This window comes from Penicillium waksmanii (assembly GCF_028829765.1).
Source record: "Penicillium waksmanii strain IBT 27052 chromosome Unknown utg000001l:1.0-4852451.0:1.0-4856178.0, whole genome shotgun sequence".
In the NCBI taxonomy this organism is placed as follows: Eukaryota; Fungi; Ascomycota; class Eurotiomycetes; order Eurotiales; family Aspergillaceae; genus Penicillium; species Penicillium waksmanii.
In genome coordinates, this window is record NW_026643248.1 from 121252 (window position 1) to 140573 (window position 19322).

Below are 19322 nucleotides of genomic sequence, written 5' to 3' on the forward strand. Positions count from 1 at the left end.
GGTACACTTTCGCTGCTTTTACCATGAACGCCATCGGTAACAGCCTATTGCCCCACTTGACCAAAGCTGCGTGTAGGAAATATGTTCCCTCCAGCTAATTATGTCCATCCGGTGCTGATAATATGTTAGTTATCTGGTCTTTGAGTGGCTTTGCCATCATTTGTATTGTGGTACTGTCTTGCTCGGCCCCAAATTACAACTCGGCAGAGTGAGTCGGCTTCCCCTTTCTCATTTTCTGGCTAGAGCAGCACACTAATATGTTCACCAACTTCTGCAGGTTTGTTTTTCGCAATTTCGTCAATCAGACTGGGTGGCCCGACGGAGTTGCCTGGCTGCTGGGACTTTTGCAAGGTGGTCTCGGTGTCACTGGCTTTGATGCAGTAGCTCATATGATAGAAGGTGACCCTCTCTCCTTGGAGACTGGCATTAAGTCATTTTATGTTCTGACACCTCACAGAAATTCCGAATCCATCCGAGACAGGGCCTCAAATTATGATCGCTTGTGTAGGAATTGGGACAATAACCGGATCTCTCTTTCTTGTTGTCCTTCTCTTTGTGGCTGGTAATGTCTCGGAAATCATTGATTCTGCAGCAACACCGCTGCTGGCAATATTAAGTCGTGCCACTGGGAATACCGCGGGGGCCATTTGTCTGTTGATGTGAGAAATTTCAGACCGTATTTTGCGTATAATCGTTTTACTAACACGACAAAAGGTTCCCTATTATTTGTGTCCTTTTTGCGGCAACTGCCATCATGACGACGAGTAGTCGCATGATATATGCATTTGCTAGGTGAGTGAATCCGCGGAACTTCAGTAGTAGGTATTTACCTGGTTTCAAGGCTGTGAGTATTGATCGACGCATTGTTCACAGAGATGGTGGACTTCCCGCCTCATTCTTTTTCTCTCGGATTCACCCCAAACTCCAAGTCCCTCTCAATGCACTTTATCTCAACTTGGTTATTGTCATTATATTCGGAATCATTCTACTAGGATCAACCAGGTATGTACTTTCCTCTCATTCCGTTTTGGAACGCGAATCATTTATTTCTCTTCCTAGTGCTTTCAATGCCATCATATCAGCCTCGGTCGTGCTGCTGGATCTCTCATATGGGATCCCCATTGCAGTCCACTGTCTTCGAGGACGCAATATGCTCCCTGAGAGGAGTTTTGTACTTCCCGATCTTCTTGGTTGGGTATTGAATATCGTATGATTTGATCTTATGAATTCCCTTTCCTTCTTTCCAATGATAAAGTCTAAATACTTTCTGGCAGGTTTCTCTATTATACATCAGCTTAACGACGATCCTTTTCCTCTTCCCACCCGGGTTGCCTGTTACCGGCAGCAATATGAGTGAGTTACGACCTTCTATCTATATATGTTTAAGCTTTTCCCCTTTCATACTGACTATGGTTATCATCATAGACTACTGCGTTGTGGCATTCGGTATCATCTTGAGTATTTCGACCACCCAGTGGTTTGTGGATGGGCGAAAGAACTACTCAGGGCCTCGAGTGGAGGTAATTGCGAGGAGGTAGGAATATTTAGGGTTTAAAGATCAGGGTAGTAATAGTATAAATGAATTTCCAATCCTATTGGTTGTTGCTCCCATACTTCTATAATTTCAAGTTTTATAGTTGGCCCCAGCCGCGGCTTTCCCAATGCGGTCCGGTCCGCTCAGGTCAGCCGCCCCCAACTTCAACTTCAACTTCACCTTCCTCCACCTCCACCTCCACCTCCACTTCAACACATCATCTCTCCCACAACCCTCATCAAAATGTCTACCCCCAAGCCGCGAACAACTTACTTTTCAAATGGACAGGCCCTCGAACGGTGAATCAACCCTCCTCGGTCTTTTTTCTTTGATCTCCTGCTAACGCGTACTCCACAGCCCTCCGTTCACCGTCCGCGTCTCCCGTCTCTTCAACGATGCCTACAGTTTCCTTGGCTTGTATACAGTGAGCCTCTTCTCGGTGAGTAAAGCCGCTTCCTTGCGCGTCCGATTTCATCCTTATCCGATCGGCCCTCTCCCCACTGGCGTCGCGTAGTGCGCGTTTGTCTTATCGCTTCCTGGGTCGTCGATCACTGATCGCTGATCGCTGATACTCAATCTCGCAGCTCGACCCATACGGTGCCGCCCAACATTCCCAGTTCAACATTCACCGATCAAGCACTAATTCCGGTCTACGTGGTCGGGGGTCCGGGTCTTTCTTCGGTGGTGGAGGTGGTGGAGGCGGAGGTGACTCTGGCCCTGGTTACGATTATGGTTCCGGCTGTGGTGGTGGTGGTGCTCGGCGCATTGGCCGGGTGGACGATGTACGAGGACCAGAGTGTGGCAGCTGTCGTTGAGACATCTGATCATCTCCGGCATGAAAATGCACTGCCATGTGCCCATGCTATGTCAACTCCTATTACGATACCCGAAATGTACTTGTTTGCTCCGAGGAAGTGCAAGGGGGATACGAGTTGTACTCGTACTACTTACTACCTTCAAATGCAGCATTTTTCTCTTTCTATTCTCCCTGATACCACTCTACTATCATCCCACTATCACATCACTGTAAGCTCTGGTGACTCTCGTTCCGTGCCACTCCCATCCCAGGGATCAACCTTCCACCACTTTCCATATACAGTATACTGGTATATACTAGTACCCTGGTATACTCTTTCCGGGTTCATTTCTATCTCCCAGACCATGACTATTACTTTGATTCTGTCATGATGAGCTAGTATAAATCTCACGTGATGGCCCCCTCTTTCCCCTCTCTGCGGTTACAATTGGCATTGGCATTGGCATTGGCGACCCAGGGAACTTCTGATTCTTCCTTAAACATCTCAGAGACCACCGGCCGCTTCAATATTGCTCCGCGGAGATACCATCATGTCGTCCGTTCCCTCCACCGACGCCGAGTGGGCGGCATTGATCTCCAACGTGCGCGAGAAGGTCCCCGAGAGATGTTTATCCCAGCCAGCTATTCCATTACAAGTCCATCGCATGATCGATCACACCCTTCTTAAAAAGCCCATCGAACCCGAACAGATCGATACTCTATGCCAGGAAGCCATCGACCATGACTTCGCCACGGTCTGCGTGTGGCCTGAATACGTCAACCGCGCCGCAACCTACCTCCGCAACGCCCCCAATACTGGCATCGCTTGCGTCGTGGGCTTCCCTGAAGGCACTCATGACACCACCGACAAGGTACAAGAAGCCAAAGTGGCCATTTCAGAGGGAGCGACCGAGCTGGACATGGTCATCAATTGGCCCATGCTGAAGAACGGCGGGTATACCTCGGTCTTTGAAGACATTTTGGCAGTACGCAGGGCAGCCCCTTCGCCGACCATCATCAAGTGTATCTTGGAAGCCTCTCAGCTTACGAAAGATGAGCTGATCGCCGGAACCATCATCTGTTGCATCGCCGAGGTGGGGTTTGTGAAGACCAGCACAGGGTTCAAAGGGGCGGGCGCCGATGTGAACCAAGTCAATGCCATGCGACTCACTGCGGAGGCCTGTGGGAACAACGATATCAAAATAAAGGCTAGTGGGGGTATTCGCACAGCAGTGGACTGCATGCGCATGATCAAATCCGGCGCCACGCGTATTGGCACCAGTGCAGGTGTTCAGATCGTGAAGGCTTTGGACGAGGGCGAAATTCTTGAGCCAGGAGCAAGCCACTCCGTCACCTAGAATGGATCTTACAGCTGGCTTTCTCGACTTTCTAGCTAGGAACAGGACTCTTCCCAAGATACCTCTGGGGGAGATGGTCGAAAGAAGACCGGTTGAAGCACCATGTGTAAAGTTTATCCTCATCACCTCTATCCTAGCATCTCTTTTCAGTAGCTTTCAAGAAAGTCTCTAGTCTTCTTCTTTAAATAATTGTTATTCTTATTGTCCTTTTACGCCGCCACGGCAAACTCGTCCCGCTCCCAATACTGCACACTGCGGTGCATCAGACAGCGCTTAACAAGGCCCATCCGGTCGTTTGCCTCGCTGAGAAAGTCGCTCGATAAAAGTCTCTCCCCATTTGGCGCTGGATGAAACCGGTTAGTACAATGCATGAGTCTCGAGAGCATATTCAATGTCTTGCCTGGTATTCCTGTTCACGAAGTCACGCAGATACTCATATTTTCGCTTCCGCTCGCCAGGGTCCAGATTCAGAGCCTTGGTAATCGATTCTGACATTTCAGTTGTGTTGGCTGGATGGAATGGAATGCTCCCATCACACATGAAAGTGGCCGCTCCCGCAAACTCGGACAGGACAAGAACCCCGTGTCTCTGCGCCTGACATGCAACGTACTCAAATGATACCAGATTCATTCCATCGCGGGTTGAGGTGAGAAGGCAAACATCGGCAATTGAGTACAGGGCTGCGAGCTCGGTAAATGGGACCGAACGATGCATATATAGAAGCGGAGTTCCTTCAGGAGTTGCTAGGCAAGTCAGCACTGGCAAGGTTTTGCACTTCCGACTGCTGACTACCAGTGGTCATCAAGGACGAACCATGTTTGCCGTTGATCTTGCCCGCGATGGTGCTGAGCTCCGTTTCCAACTCTTGGTATTCCTTCACATCTTCCCGGCTTGGAACCGCAACCTGTATCAGAACCACTTTGTTGCGCAAATCAGGATTGTCATCCAGGAAGGCGTCAAACCCCTTCAGCTTCTGCGTGAGCCCCTTGATATGGTCAAGTCTGTCTACGCCAACAATGACTTTCACCCCTTTGTATCTCTCTTCGAGCGATTTGATGCGAGCCCTCACTTCAGGCTTCTGCAGAGTATCGGTGAATTTCTGCGGATCAATTCCTACAATGAATTTGTCAGTGCAAACCAGTCGATTCCGGTATTGAATCTGATTTGGGATCCCTGTTCGTGCGCCACTGGGAGAGACAGAGAAATATTCGGGATTAGGAACTCGCAATTTGGTCAAGTGGTACCCTCGGATGAATCAACAACACTCACAGCAAGCTAGCACAAGTATCGATAAAGTTCTGTTTGTACTCGTCCGTGTGGAACCCTATCAGGTCACTTGACAATAACCCCTCGATAAGATGCTTTCGAACGGGGAGATTCCTCCAGAAGTCACCAGCAGGGAAAGGAGTGTGCAAGGAAAATCCAACCGCACAGTGTTTCCCCTTTTCGTGGAGTCGGTTGCGGAGTAGCTCCGGCAAGAGCATAAGATGGTAATCATGGACCCAGATTAAGGTACCGGTTTCGGCGACATCGGCAATTGAATTAGCAAAGAGCTCATTCACGCGTCGGTAGGCCTGCCAAGGTCCATCATCGAATATCACGCCGGATTGGTAGTGTAGAATGGGCCATAGGGTGCGATCTGCATTTTGTTAGGGAGAGGGAGTCTGAATTTGCCGCATAAGCTTACTGGAGAACCCATTATAATGCTCATGAGCGAGATCACTGTCGAGAAAAATTGGAACTGCGTGGTGTTCTCCCAGGCTTTTCTCCACGTCGGCTCTATCCTGGCTATCTTTCACCTCCAACCCGGGCCATCCAAACCACTGGAATTGAGTCGACTTGCAGAGACCTGAGAGAGAGGTGACGAGTCCCCCACTAGAAAGGGAAGATTGGAAGGTTCCATCGACTCGTTTGATAGAGAGCGGTAGTCGGTTGGAGACGATGATAAGGTTGCTTTTGGAATCACTGGTGGATCCCATAGTGGAACTTGAAGTCGAGTTGACCGAATCGGGATAACACAAGGGGAGCACTTTGATTGTTTTTCTTACCTTCAAGTCAAGTTCATGTAAGATAGTACTAATGAAGATAGGGTAGCAGTACTATATCTACAGACCAATACTCGCCTCTTGCCGCAGACATGGCAAAGTATACGTCAGCATGATCAGAGTTCCAGACATTGTTGAGCATATTTGTTCTTCACCTGGTAATAGATCATATATGACTACTACTGCTATTGTAATCTTCATGGTAATCAGGGGCCCGGGGTATTAATTATGCCGTCCAAGGCTCCTAAGGTTCGAGATGTGAAGTGCGTCTATTTAGTAGATGCACATCATTTATATATCCAGTGCAAATGCCAGAATTAGACCTCGGAAGCTCGGGATGGACAGCCATTTGGAAGCTAACGTGCCTGTAATACGAGAACCAGCACAGATAACTCCATTACATTAATAGTCGTACTAGTACTACTGTAACTGTAAATACCAATGTTAAAACTCTTGTAGATCCCCTTGTAGACCAGACCACGTGACCTACCGCATTCGTGACTTCCTTGCCAACTTCTTCAACTTCAACTCCAAATTCACCTCTACTGTGATACTCTACTCTACCTATTCTTTAATTCTCGGTCACTCCCGCTCGTTCATTTCTGTGACTCTGCTCTTCTTCTCTCCATCTTCATCTTCATCGACCCGTTCCTCCAATTACAATCCACCGCCGCGGCGCCTCTCCCGCACTGACGTATCTCCACTGCCGCGCAATCTCCCACCCGTCTGGACACGGCATCAGCTTCTCTCTGGTTGCTAATCTCAAGTACAACACACACCGTTGAATAATCCTTGCCATTCTTCTCCCCGCTTGACCCGCGTCAATGCGCTTCGCTGTCCGATATCTCTGGTCTGGTTCCTGATCGGACATGCACCGTTAAGGCTTTCACAGCTCCCAAACATCGCGAGAACCGCCCTTTCTTCCCCACAGTCATGGCATCATCCCATGTTACCCAGCGCGCCTCGACATCCTCTTCCGATATTCCCCTCGCCGACCTCGAGAAGGGATCGCACACGACTCCTAGTCCAGATAATTCCCGCTGGAATGGTTTCTCTCAATTCCATCCCTCCAACATACTAGCGAACCACGACAATGGGCTGGCCCCAAAAGGACCGCGGGACGATTGGATCGCCCAAGCGGAAGATGCCTTTCACTCCTTGACTATTGCCTTGACGCCAAGTTTCCTACAGCGTTATGTCGGTGCCAACCCTCCACAGCCGGCCAAACTGCACGCCATCGCCGCGCTGGACGGGCTCCGTGGTTGGGCCTGTTTGCTCGTCTTCAATTTCCACTTCCTCTTCACATATACCTGGAAAGTCGCGGTCGGATGGGGGTTCGCTAATGAGAACTTTGGCATTCATCAATTGCCCATTGTCCACATGTTAATCTCGGGCCATATCATGGTGGCCATCTTTTTCGTCATCTCCGGCTACGTTCTCTCCTACAAACCTCTCAAGACCATCCGCTCCCGCTCCTTCGAACAAACTTTTACTGTTTTGGCCTCGTCGACTTTCCGCCGAGCCTTGCGACTCTATATTCCTTCAATTGTCGGGCTGGCCTGTGTCTTTGTGGCGGTCCGCTTGGGGCTGTACAACTACTCCTGGGGCGTCATCAAGGAAGGCCATACCATTCTCGGCACCAATGAGCAACATCCTCCGGTATACAAATCTCTCTACAAGCAGTCCTGGGACTTTTACTACACTGTTGCACGCCTCATGAATCCATTCGACTGGGGTCTTTATTACAACAACTACAGCCCACATCTGTGGACCATTCCTGTGGAATTGCGGAGCTCGATGGTGCTCTTCCTGGTGGCTCTCGGCACCTCCCGTCTCACAGCGCAGTTGCGCATGCCGATCGTTGCGACCTTGATTTGGTTCTGTATGCGCTACGGTCGCTGGGATGTAGTCCTCTTTTTAATTGGTATGTTGATGGCCGAGATTGATCAGATCAACGGAACATGGGAGAAGGCTCCCAACGCCGTCGACGAGAAACCCAACATTCGTCTCATTCGTGGAGGCAAAGTGCTGGCCAGCATATCTCGCCGCCGCTTCTGGATATTTGTGTTTGTTGTTGGCCTCTATTTTGGATCGACGCCCAACATCGGATACAAGTGGACGCCGTTCTACCGATGGATGTGGGACGCTACACCATGGACTTATCCCGAACCTCATCGCTTCCCCCAGACCGTCGGCGCCGCGCTGATCGTGTTCAGTATTAATCATTCGCCCGATATCCAAAAATTATTCACCAACCCCCTCTCACAGTACCTGGGCAAGATTTCGTTTGCCTTCTATATCGTGCATGGGCCAATTCTACATTGCTTGGGCTACGCGATTATGCCAAGTATATGGGAGATGACTGGCAAGGAAACCAACTTTCAATATTGTTTCGGGTTCTTGATCGGCTGGCTGATCTGTTTATCCCTTTCCATATGGGCTGGTGATGTCTATTGGCGTGCAGTCGACGTCCCCAGTGTCAAATTCGCTCGCTGGCTCGAGGACCGAGTAGTCGCGAAAGGGTAGTGAATTTGTATTATCATAGAGTCTTAGTCCCCTTTGTACATAGATGAATAAAGAAGCTTCAACTTTTCTACTTTAATTTCCAGCCTTGCCCTTCGTCTATGTAGAACATTGTATATCTTACTTTCGTAGTTTGATAGTTCAACCTTGGAAGTTTACATGCGGAACGGACCTCGGGAGTCATTTTAGATTTGAATTACTATTTCTTTATTCGGGTATATTTTTATGCTTGCGTCGGGCAGCATATCGGGTATCGGATTCTCATGTTATCATTAGTAGTGCCAGTTTAGAATAATTTGATCATCTCTAGCAGTGCTGGACGATCTGAAAATGGTGAAGCTAGCTAGCCAGGAGATGGTTGGATTGTATACCCATCATGTAGCGGGATCCTCGCCTTCGTTCCCTTCCCCGAGCCGGTCTCGAGACGCTGGCGCAGGCTGTGTTTCACCGAGAGGAAAGCTGAGATGTTTCCAATCTTCGATCTCCTCAATGATACACTTGAGTCGATCACGAATACTCTCGACCGCGTATGTGCCAAGGATCAGGCGAAGTGGCGGGTACGAGCAGTGACCAAGCTCCCAGACCAGGTGGGCCGCCTTGACTGCCGAGGCCGGCTGTTTGTCTGCGAGCCACATGAGCATGCGGCGAGCATGGGCTGCCGGGGAGGTTGTGGTGTTGTATGGTTCACTAGGCGGCTTCACGAGGAAGTGACCATATAGCGGGAGTGGGGACGAGAGATTGTGTTCCGAAGGGTTGGCAGCCATGACGGAAGGGGATACCAAATCACCGATATCGTCACGACGCATATGACCCGGCTCAACGAGTGTACCCTTGATATTGAAGCTATCCACTTCATAGAGCATGCTTTCCATCAAGCCCTCGACCGCATACTTGGATGCACAGTATGGCCCGAGGCCGGGCACTCCAAGTGCCCCCGAAGTTGAACTGAAGATCAGATATCGACCGGCTCGCCGCTCCCGGAAATGCGGTAGTGATAATTGAATCATATTGAGGGTCCCGGTAAAGTTTGTCTCGAATTGATTGCGAATATCGAATTCGTCCTGATCCTCACAGGCCCCGATAACGCCGTACCCGGAACAATTGGCGATCACATCAATGCGACCAAAGCGAGCGATGGTCTGTTCGATAACGCGTTTGACAGTTTCGCGTGCCCGTACATCACACAGTAGTCCTGAGACAGTTTTCATGTTCGTCCTCAAGCTCTTTCATGCATTCCGGGCTGTTCTCGTACGTCCGACCGACTGCGCTGACCAGATCGTTGCGGGAGAGAGCGGTTTTGACTAGGGACCGGCCCATATGGCCGGTCGCACCGAAAACCAGCCAGACGAGCGGTTTAGGAGGATTCTGGGGCCCCGGAGGGTCGGTGGTCGAGGGAAGATGGAGTCGAGGTTCACGAGAGGCTGTTGGGGATGAAGGCCCTCCCCGTGAGGGTGAAGTCTGCTCCATTGTAGAAAGGGGAGGGAGGTAGCAGAGAAAGATCCAATCGACTGAGGGGGGGACCTGTTCACTATGGCATGCTATCCATACTGTGATGGTCAGCTTGTGAAAGAGCAGTAACAGTTGAAGATGTGACGAGAAGGAAGACTCGCCGCACCCCGCAAAGATCAGTCACACCGCCTGGAAGCTCTGCCGAACAAATATGCGGGCGGAGAAGAGCATACTCTGCCTGAGGCATTAACATCTTGTGTAATTTGATGCCTTGTTTATGATGTGTTTCTAACTACAACTTATCTACAACTCAAAGTATAAGGTGAGCTAGATTGCAAACAGTCTTCTCTGACTTTCCTCTAGTTAGTGGCTGAATACACTGGTTCAAAACTCTAGGCCATGTGGCTCTACTAATTTAGTAAGTTACTAAACGTCACGAGGCTAATTAATATTCACAAGAAAACCAACCGCTAGAATCGAAACAATGGCTACGTAGTTAGACACGTTTAGTTACTGTTCTTTCTTTCCATCTCCATCATCAGGCTGGCCTTCAATGATTCCCGCCCCGATCTGAACAGACTCCTCCCAGCCTCGCTGACGCATCCAGAATCGCTCGGCGGGGTCGGTGTCATGCGAAGATGACCGGCGAGCATCGTCTTCAAGACTGTGACGCGAGATCCCGGGAGGACCTGAGATAGTTACAGTATCGCCTTCATCATGGTCATCCTCCGCATCAGCACGGAGCGTCGAGTCCAAGTATCTCTTGCGCACCAGATATCGCTCAGCTCGTTCCTTGCGTGAGAATGGAGGCTCTAGCCTGGCCATAGCGGTTTCGACGGCATATCGGAGGAGAAGGTACAGATGCTCCGAGAAAAAGATGGTGAGTAAAAGCGCCCAGCCCGCAATGTCGGTTGGCTCGCCATTAGGTCCATGCTGCGAGTTGCCACTAAACATGTATATCAATGATGCACTCGTAATGCTGCCAACCCATGATAGGAAGCCCAGAGTATCCAGCCAAGGGCCGATGGTATCTGCTCGCAGTGGTGTTGGGCGGCGGAATTCCATGCAGATCTTGAAAAAGTCGGAGCGCAGCTCAACCCAGTTGTTGACAAAGAAGGACACCGGGACCAAAGGCCAGACGGGCGAGAATAGTGCCAAGTATCCAAACTGAATACACATCTCACGCAAGTCATCCGTGACTTCGTACTCAGATAACTCAACCTCGTTCCGAACGCGAGCTAGGAACTCCTTTTCTTCGATCGGATCATCGTAGGCAATAATCGGCTTTCTTTCGGGAGACTCCTTGTCGCCATTCTGGCCCGGTCTACCGTTGCGCTTCTTGTTGAAGGCTTTGTATTTTCGGAATGCACCCTGCTTGACATATGGCACAATGTTTTCCATAGCGAACCCAACGATCTGCGCAGTAACGGTGAAGTAGATAACCTGATTCCTGAGACGGGCGGGATCAATTTGGAAGTGCGACCGTTTTGCAGATGCGTGTTCTTTGGACACGAACGGGCGGACAGTCAGACGGAAAACGTCAAGGTAGGGCACAATGCGACTAGCAAAGGGAACGTAGACGAAGGCTGTCAAGAAGACCGGGAGGTAGGAAGTGATGAAATTTATGACGAAGACTTTCTGGGTGAGTGCCGCATCGTAACCGTCGTTGGTCTCATGGTTCTCGTAATCATTAAGCTTGGTGGCGATGGACATCAAAACTGCACTCATGGTAGGGACAAGGGCCGACACCAGGATGGTAGGAATAAAGATCTTGGAATGTGAGTGTCAGACCACAAAGTACGAGGGGAGCAGCTGGGGAGTGCCGGACATACCAGGTACGTTTTCAACGGGCCACTATACAGTTCCGAGATAAAGATCTCAATCGCAAAGCAAGTCGCGATGATAACACCAAGAGCGATTGCGGCAAGTAGAGCAAATGGAATCTGGAGTAATTGCCGCTGCATGCGTTTCGTTGCAGAGAAGACACCTCGCATTTCACCGGTGCTATCGTCGCGTACCTCCTTTTCGGGCTTGAACTCACGTCGGTTAGTCCGCACCGCTGAAACACCCTTGGTCTGCCATCGGCAGCTCAAATCCTGTTCTTGACGCTTCCAGTACTCCACGAATATAATGCACCACAGGCTGTTGACGATGGTGTAGACAATTGAATAACCACCCAGGAAAAACCAGCATGAGAAGCCGAAGATGGCGGGGAAGGCGAGAAACCGGAAGTAGGATTGCAAGAAGGAGAAGTAGAAGCCGACCTAATGTAAAGTATAATCAATCAGTGGGATAATTTCCAGCTGGCAGAAATCGGTGGAAACAAACGCTTTCTCCGAACTTGTTGCGGATTTGATCAAGATCATCATCAGAAAGGAAGGTCTTTTTGCTCCATTCCTTCATCCACTTTTTGTTTGTTTCGATGTCGTGTAGAGGGAAAACAGCGGTCACCTTCTCCCATTCGCCATGGCTGGGAGTAATTCCAGCGCCCCCTTCCTCGGTGGGAAGAGTAATCATCTGGCTTATCACGCGAAGTCGCTCGGCTTCGGTTTGGGGTTCGATCGCACTGGCCGGTTCGGGCTCGGCATTACGAATGCCATAGAGCCAATCGCGGACTCTAGAGGTGATGGGTGAAGGGTTAGCTTGAATTGAATGATTGACTGCATGCAAGAACATGCACAGGGAGAAGAAATGGGGGGGATTTGAGGGAACTTACCGCGACCGGTAGACAGCCCTCCTCAGTCGCTTCTTGGAGGCGCGCACGAATATCAGCAAGGATGATTCATCGCCTTGGCGGATCTCCGTCTGCAAACCAGCATCAGAGAGCGCCCGAAGGAGCTTTTCTAGCTGTTGCACAGCTTGCGATCGGCCTGCCGAGACATTAGCCAGCGGTCAAGAAGTGCTAACCCAGCCCAGCCCCTAAGCTCGGCACTCACCGACATTGGCAAAACTATAACAAACCACATAGTCCACCTGGAGGTTGTAGCCCAGGGCATTTGCCTCTGAGTTGGTGGCCATTGTGGGAGGAAGAGAGAATTGGGAGTTGTGCTGGAGTGGAAGAGAAGAAGAAAAAGAAAGTTGAAGCTGAAGTTGAAGTTGGCCAAGCTAAAATGGCCGACGTCATCGCCGAAGCTTGGCGGGGAAACCAGCTGAGCAGCACTGCCACATACATCAGAGTTAGGAAAACAGAGCCGGTTTTATGATATTTTGATACATTTGAGTGTGGAAGGGATGGTGGTGATCTTCCTTTATCGTTATGATTTTATTTTTAATTTATTTTTATGATTCCGAGTCGCTGTCTACTTACATACTATGCGTACTAGTTAGTTAAGTTAGTACCTGATCTATATTAGTATAGAAGTCTGCCATGCTTGACAGATTAACGCAAAAATTGCTTCAACAATCCAGATAGCATCTCGGTCATCTGCTGATACAGCCCCTGACGCTTGATCTCAAATGCATTGAAAATATCCTTAGACGAGCCAACCAGAATCTGATCTTCCCGCGCATCCAACTTCTCCCATACCTCTTCGGTAAATTGCTGAAGAGGCATACCGATAAGACGGCCACTCTTCAGATCCGGCTGGTGCTTCGCATCGTGGAGCTCAGTCTGAACAGCGGGGGGGGGGGTAGATTTCGATCACTTGGACATCCCCCGGTCCTTCAGACAATTTGGTACGGAGGGCGAGGATAAAATGATGCAAAGCGGCCTATGAGGCACCATAGTTTGGGCAGCGCATCATCTGGACCAAGGCAATTTGAGAGGTTGTGAAGATCAGAGCGGCTTTTTTAGATTATTGTTGAAGATGAGGAATGAACGCTTTAGCAAGTCGCACGGCCGATATATAGTTAGTTGGTTGTCAACTCCTGGTCAAAAACGTCCATGTCGACCATATCGGGGCTGGAAAAGTTGAAAGCACGCTGGATGCCAGAGTTGACAAAAATACAGTCCACATCAGGGTGCTCAACAACCACTTCGGAAGTATATTGTGCAATCTGCTTATTTCAATGATTAGATGCCAATTCATCGGACAAAGTAGGACCCGCTTTCTTCAACTTACTTGGCCGAATATTCATGACATCCAAAGGCTTGGCAGAAGACCATGTCTTCGCCATGTTTCTCAACAAATTTATCCAAATTTTCCTTGCGTCGCCCAGGAATGACGACTTTGGTGCCGTTCTCGCCAAGCCTCGTGGCCAGTGCCTCCCAATACCGTTGGTGGCACCGATGAGCAGGACTTTCTGATAAGGAAATGAAATGCTGCCAAGCTTTGCGAAAGATGAAGAATTTAGTGCTGGGAAGATCTCGAGCTCTGCGAGTTTCTAGATTTTGGTGATTTCTACAATGACCATATTCATACTCGTACTGCTTTATATACAAATAATTAGAGAACCTAGAAAAGTTTTGCCATAATCGCCTGAATTGTCATCAAGGGTCTTCAACTTAATTGCAGCTGCGGGGACTAAGCCTAATCCGATTTGAATGGAGCTTTGCCTGATATCTTGGTAGCTGTGGGAATCGAAGGCTTCCGCGAAAGCCGAGGCCGCCACCGGTGGAGTTTAAACCGGATTCGGAATGCAAGGCCATGCTATGAATCAGTATTGGAAATTTGCCGGATTTTAGAGATTTTTCTACTTGGCACAAACAGTGGGGGCAGTAGGAAGGGTCTACTCTTTTCTCCAAATCTTGAAGATTCTGTCTACCGAGTTGCAATATTTTCGCAGCACGAATTTTCTAGAACTTGGTGCAAATGCTACAATCCAGTAAAGAAGATAGAGAATCACTGTCCGCATTTCTAAGATTTATAAAGTAGTTTGCATTGCAGAACCCATTCCGAGATATTATATGGAAACATGAGCCTTTTCAGATCAAGGAGTCTCGGAAACATTATAGACAAGCTTTTCGCCACGGACTTGGTCAGTCTTCAGTAACTGTAGTCCCTCGAGGACACCCTTCAAGCCATTCTTGCCGACCTTGGGAGGGTGAACCTTGATCTTGCCCTCCTGAAGCAGATGCTGAGCAACATCGATGAACTTCTCGCTATGGGCTTTGTCCTCTGGCTTTGCCGGGTAGGGGATATCGCCAAATTTGAATGCTTCACCAATAATGGTATAGACAAGAGTAAAGCGGTCATTGACGTTCGGACGTGCAATCTTGACGCTCAAGAGAGCGCTGTACTCACCGCCAGTGGTAGAAATGGCATTGTCACAGAATGCAGCACTGGACTCGAGAGAAATGCAGTCAAACACGAGTTTCAGGTTGTCGTTAGTATATTTGCGGATCTCGGCGGCCGACTGGGGATCCTTGTAGTCATAGACCGCATCAGCACCGAGAGAACGGACGAGGTCAAAATTTCTTTGAGAGCAGGTTGTGATCACGGTATATCCAGAGAGCTTCGCGAACTGGATAGCGAGAGTACCGGTGGCGCTTGAACCTCCATAAATCAGGATAGGCGTAGCATCCTTAACGGGCTCCGAGGGAAGCTGGAGCTTGAGACTTTGGTAGAGGCCCTGTCCCACGGCACCGATGCCAACACCCAGAGTAGCGGCTTCTTGGAAGCTAAAATGGTCGGGGATTTTCATTTGCAAGTCTCCCTTAACCACAATGTACTCTGCAAAAGTTCCGTCCTCAGGCTCGACAGAGTTACAGCCATGGGCAAATCCACAGATACGGTCTCCTTTTTTGAATGGCTTCTTGACATCCTTCCCAACGGCCTCCACAACACCCGCATAATCACATCCCACAAGGACTCCAGGGGGAGCAAGATACGCCACATGCTTCCAATCAGTGGGGTTAAGACCAACTGCCACATTCTTCACAAGGATATAGTCATCGCGGAGAGTGGGGATTGGCCGATCCGAGACCAAACCATCGGTCTTGGGTTGAGTGATGATGACGGCCTTTTGGGTGGACATATTGGGATTCTAGTACCTAGCACAATGTGTGGGACAAGAAAAAAAAACGTGTTTTGGAAGATGAGTTCGTCGGCAGGGTCCTCCATTTATGTATCGAAAAGATTACAGATCCCCCTGTTTCGTGGAGATATTAGGTAGAATGATGACGAATAGAGAATGGTGGATTCCATGGGCGCCCCATAAACCCTGCCAGGGATCGCTGGTGGTAGTGGTGGTTAGTAGTGGTGTCAATGTACTAGTATCTAGTATCAATTGAGGGGTTGTACTATGTCAGAGCTGACTTAATACTAATTATCTGCGAACCAGACTAGATCATGGGATGGCTGGCCGCCTGACATCATGGTTTTTTCGGAATTGTGTCGCCTCTAAGATAAATTATTCACATTTCTCCCTCTTCGCAGTGTCAATCTCTGTGTGAAAATGCGGCGGGGATCCGGGGTGATTTTAAATTGATTGATAATGCTCGAGAATGGACCTCGGGAAGTCAGAATTGCGGTGTTGTCTTGCCTACACTCGAAAAATAGTTAATCATTGGAGTCAATTCGGAAGAATATCCCGCCGGCGGGCAAATAAATTTTTGCTAGCCGAGGACCGTGTGGAGATAATCAAAACGACGGCCAGTTGATCTGTCTTCTAGAGATCGTGTTTGATAGAACATTACTAATATCTGTCCGTTGCGTAGTATTGTAGACTGCGCGGTGGTCTGTGACTTTAATTCGATCTTATAAACCTTGGAACGCGACCGGTCTCTGGTGCTCTGTCAAAAACCATTGCCTACTAATTTTATACCATCCTGCAACTCACATCCCTTCTAAGAAGAGTGGCCAATTACTGAGTTGATCGGGAATACCTCGACATCAGTTTTGACTGCATCTTGCTTTTTTGGGTGCAAATTCCAGCATCATGCAAGCAAGGGCGAACCCCGCGATGGCCATGGATAACAAAAACAACAAAACAAACACCCCCCCACCTTTTCCATCTTCGTCAAGTGGCGGTCTACGCGTAACATATGGGTGGGCAGAATGGACTTGAATGTTGATAAAAATCGGTGCTCTGGATATGGATATGGGAGATGGTGCAGTTGCTGTAGGGGTTTGATTCAGCCACAAACTAGTTAACTAACACTGGAGTGACTAGCGTCCCCCTCCAAGGTGCGACCGCAGGGATGCAGGGGTTCAATCGGGAATTAGTACCAGTACGACCGGGATCACCTCGTGCTTATTATTTTCTCATCACCCCCCCGCCATCACTCCCTTGCTCCTCCTCTTAGCCTTTTCACCGACCACCTGAAGATCCCAGGAAACCTCCTCACTTCCCTTGATCAGCGATGAAAGTCCTTTGCCTTCACGGGAAAGGAACGAGTGGTGCGATTTTCCGCTCCCAAACAGGTACATTGATTACACCCTGCATTCCGATGGACACAGCAGTTACTTAAGACTAACATGACCACACTCAGCCTCATTCCGGGCCCGGCTGTCTGATAAACATATCGAATTTGATTTCCTGGATGGCCCATTCAAAAGTGACCCGGCTGCCGGGGTTGATCTTTTCTACGAACCCCCCTTACTACGCGTGGTGGGATTCTGGCGACGTTGAATCAGTTCGTGCTGCGTGTTTGTGGTTGAACGAGTACATCGCAAGGAATGGCCCTTATGATGCTGCCCTCATGTTCTCGCAGGGATGTGTTCTCGGATCAAGTGCTTTGCTCTTGCACCAGGAAGAAACACCGCATCTCCCACCTCCATTCAAGAGTGCCATTTTTGTCTGCGGCGGAGTTTCCATGAATATGCTTCAAGATCTAGGATTTCACATCTCTGCGGAGGCTCATGAGCGTGACTCGGCATCACGAACAGCATTAGAAAAACAGGCCGGCGTGTCAGCTGTCTTAGCACAAGGAGTGAATCGTTGGACAGGTATCGCTGGAGGCCTCTCGGAGGATGAACTGCGCAACGAAATCCAAAGTCCATACTGTGTGGATATTCCCACAGTACATATCTATGGCTCGAAAGATCCAAGGTATGCCGCTGGTGTGCATCTATCGAGCGTATGCAATCCCGACAAGCGACGAACTTACAACCACGGTGGTGGTCATGAAATCCCTCGCACAACTGGAGTTAGTTCTTCGATTGCAGAGCTAACGGAATGGGCTCTTGCCTCGATCGATGCCTAGAGGGGTCTTTGTATTGTCTATTTCGGGGTTTTCCATAGAGCGGGAAGAAAAGCAGATATTGGAAAACATAGGTACTAGGCGTATCTTATATGAGGACGACGCTGCGGTGAATGAGATAGTTAGATAGAAGATGATTTGCGGCATTTTTGAAAATCTTAATGACTGCCATTTCGAATTACTTAGTATATCTGAAGTGTCTTCTCTGCGTTTATTCTCGCATTTTTGACAAGCTGACATAAGCGCACTTATTTGCGCGCCGCAAATCGTCGGGGATTTTCAAATGGAAACATTTAGCCATGTGGATAGCAGATGACAAGTTGCAGGCGTAAGAGCCATTGCCACATCAAAATACAAGATCTCTGTTTCGATTCGAGTCTTGCCAAATCCCGATACCCTCATCGAACTGCTGGGCAGTTCGAGCAGTCAAGGCTTGGGAAATCCAACGCACAGTTCTCGGAATCCTCAAAGGCTGCAAATTGCTTTTTACTAGACATATGCAAGTTTGCTATCCAAATTTTTCCAGAAAAATGGCTCCACAAGGGCTTTCCGTCCTACCTCCGGACATGATGGACTCACAACTATCAACAATCGATCTCCTGGCCTCGATGTTCCCCTCGCCGGGAGAGATGGAGATCCCTGAATCCACAACCGAATGCATTGAAAAACTTCGTGACTGGTGCCAGAACCCTACAAATGCACCAAAGGTTCCTTCCAGTCTGTTTCTCACGGTCCGTTTACCAATTTTGGATGGGGAGAAAACCATCCAGGTCAACATGTCTGTCCCTCTACACTGCGAAAATCCCGATACCATTGATCAACCACCGCTAGCCAGCTTTTCACTTCGACAACCGGACTGGATGTCCAAAGCAGAAGTCTCTGGTGTTGCAGCCTCCATTCCACAGGGAGATGCGTTAGAGGCGTTTGACTATATTCAAACACAAATCAACGACTTCCTTGCGAATAAGCAAACCCAAGCGACTGCTTTGGAAAATGCAAGTTCCAATACGAAATCTAGTGGCCCAATCGTCAGAGTCTGGTTTTACTTTCCGTCTCTGTCAACGCGAAAGAAGAGAGATGACATGGTGAATCTTGCACCGGGATATTCATTGACTGGGTTTGTGCTAGCAGGGAAGCCAGGCGTCCTATGCCTTGAGGGTTCATCGACACATATCGATTCATATATGAGCTTTATCAAGACTCATTCCTGGGGAGATATCCCTAGTCACCAAAAGAAGGTCAGTGAGAGATTTCGTGAGACAGAGGGTGTTCAAAGGGTATTTTCTGGAATGGAGGAGATTACAGACTCGCTTGGTGAGCGGGGTGGCCAGAGAGCGAATCGAGGTGATATGCAAGCCCTGGAGGCATGGTTAGGATCAAAAGGATTACAAGAGGCCTTCGAAAAGGTCATATTTTAGCCTCTAAAATTGATGGAAATATTACTGGTAGTGGTAATGAGTGCATATTGCCCAGTGACAGTATATCATGCTGTTCCAAGCTTACCGAGGCTACACTAGTGGACTACCGTCGGGCC

General features: G+C 49.1%; 11 protein-coding genes across 11 annotated transcripts; 6 read left to right on the forward strand and 5 right to left on the reverse strand.

Moving 5' to 3' along the window:
* Positions 1 to 23: 23 nt before the first annotated feature.
* On the forward strand, positions 24 to 1538 carry N7481_000029 (uncharacterized protein; the record flags this gene model as incomplete). The annotated part of the gene is made up of 9 exons (XM_057259248.1): positions 24 to 72; positions 130 to 208; positions 278 to 399; positions 458 to 659; positions 715 to 792; positions 874 to 1002; positions 1060 to 1207; positions 1275 to 1353; positions 1426 to 1538. 9 exons carry the CDS (start codon positions 24 to 26, stop codon positions 1536 to 1538), a joined length of 999 nt encoding a protein of 332 aa, XP_057127080.1.
* Positions 1539 to 1777: 239 nt separating this feature from the next.
* N7481_000030 (uncharacterized protein) lies at positions 1778 to 2349 on the forward strand (the record flags this gene model as incomplete). The annotated part of the gene is made up of 3 exons (XM_057259249.1): positions 1778 to 1833; positions 1892 to 1973; positions 2119 to 2349. The coding sequence occupies 3 exons, from the start codon at positions 1778 to 1780 to the stop codon at positions 2347 to 2349; spliced, it is 369 nt and encodes a 122-aa protein (XP_057127081.1).
* Positions 2350 to 2881: 532 nt separating this feature from the next.
* On the forward strand, positions 2882 to 3688 carry N7481_000031 (2-deoxyribose-5-phosphate aldolase; the record flags this gene model as incomplete). Its single annotated transcript, XM_057259250.1, has 1 exon — positions 2882 to 3688. One exon carries the CDS (start codon positions 2882 to 2884, stop codon positions 3686 to 3688), a length of 807 nt encoding a protein of 268 aa, XP_057127082.1.
* Positions 3689 to 3961: 273 nt separating this feature from the next.
* N7481_000032 (trehalose-6-phosphate synthase) lies at positions 3962 to 5667 on the reverse strand (the record flags this gene model as incomplete). Its single annotated transcript, XM_057259251.1, has 5 exons — positions 3962 to 4031; positions 4053 to 4431; positions 4502 to 4875; positions 4958 to 5327; positions 5376 to 5667. 5 exons carry the CDS (start codon positions 5665 to 5667, stop codon positions 3962 to 3964), a joined length of 1485 nt encoding a protein of 494 aa, XP_057127083.1.
* Positions 5668 to 6666: 999 nt separating this feature from the next.
* Positions 6667 to 8259, forward strand: N7481_000033 (acyltransferase family protein; the record flags this gene model as incomplete). Its single annotated transcript, XM_057259252.1, has 1 exon — positions 6667 to 8259. The coding sequence occupies one exon, from the start codon at positions 6667 to 6669 to the stop codon at positions 8257 to 8259; it is 1593 nt and encodes a 530-aa protein (XP_057127084.1).
* Positions 8260 to 8630: 371 nt separating this feature from the next.
* On the reverse strand, positions 8631 to 9723 carry N7481_000034 (uncharacterized protein; the record flags this gene model as incomplete). The annotated part of the gene is made up of 2 exons (XM_057259253.1): positions 8631 to 9395; positions 9442 to 9723. The coding sequence occupies 2 exons, from the start codon at positions 9721 to 9723 to the stop codon at positions 8631 to 8633; spliced, it is 1047 nt and encodes a 348-aa protein (XP_057127085.1).
* Positions 9724 to 10215: 492 nt separating this feature from the next.
* Positions 10216 to 12723, reverse strand: N7481_000035 (anoctamin family protein; the record flags this gene model as incomplete). The annotated part of the gene is made up of 5 exons (XM_057259254.1): positions 10216 to 11475; positions 11538 to 11969; positions 12034 to 12322; positions 12422 to 12575; positions 12642 to 12723. The coding sequence occupies 5 exons, from the start codon at positions 12721 to 12723 to the stop codon at positions 10216 to 10218; spliced, it is 2217 nt and encodes a 738-aa protein (XP_057127086.1).
* Positions 12724 to 13084: 361 nt separating this feature from the next.
* Positions 13085 to 14016, reverse strand: N7481_000036 (putative short-chain dehydrogenase/oxidoreductase; the record flags this gene model as incomplete). Its single annotated transcript, XM_057259255.1, has 4 exons — positions 13085 to 13315; positions 13375 to 13489; positions 13571 to 13679; positions 13767 to 14016. Coding segments are annotated over 4 exons (705 nt in total), but the record flags the coding sequence as incomplete, so codon positions are not given.
* Positions 14017 to 14574: 558 nt separating this feature from the next.
* On the reverse strand, positions 14575 to 15621 carry N7481_000037 (zinc-binding alcohol dehydrogenase family protein; the record flags this gene model as incomplete). The annotated part of the gene is made up of 1 exon (XM_057259256.1): positions 14575 to 15621. One exon carries the CDS (start codon positions 15619 to 15621, stop codon positions 14575 to 14577), a length of 1047 nt encoding a protein of 348 aa, XP_057127088.1.
* A 1507-nt stretch (positions 15622 to 17128) lies between these two features.
* N7481_000038 (putative EF-hand calcium-binding domain protein) lies at positions 17129 to 17791 on the forward strand (the record flags this gene model as incomplete). The annotated part of the gene is made up of 1 exon (XM_057259257.1): positions 17129 to 17791. The coding sequence occupies one exon, from the start codon at positions 17129 to 17131 to the stop codon at positions 17789 to 17791; it is 663 nt and encodes a 220-aa protein (XP_057127089.1).
* A 527-nt stretch (positions 17792 to 18318) lies between these two features.
* Positions 18319 to 19206, forward strand: N7481_000039 (DUF1115 domain protein; the record flags this gene model as incomplete). The annotated part of the gene is made up of 1 exon (XM_057259258.1): positions 18319 to 19206. The coding sequence occupies one exon, from the start codon at positions 18319 to 18321 to the stop codon at positions 19204 to 19206; it is 888 nt and encodes a 295-aa protein (XP_057127090.1).
* Between the last annotated feature and the right edge of the window lie 116 nt (positions 19207 to 19322).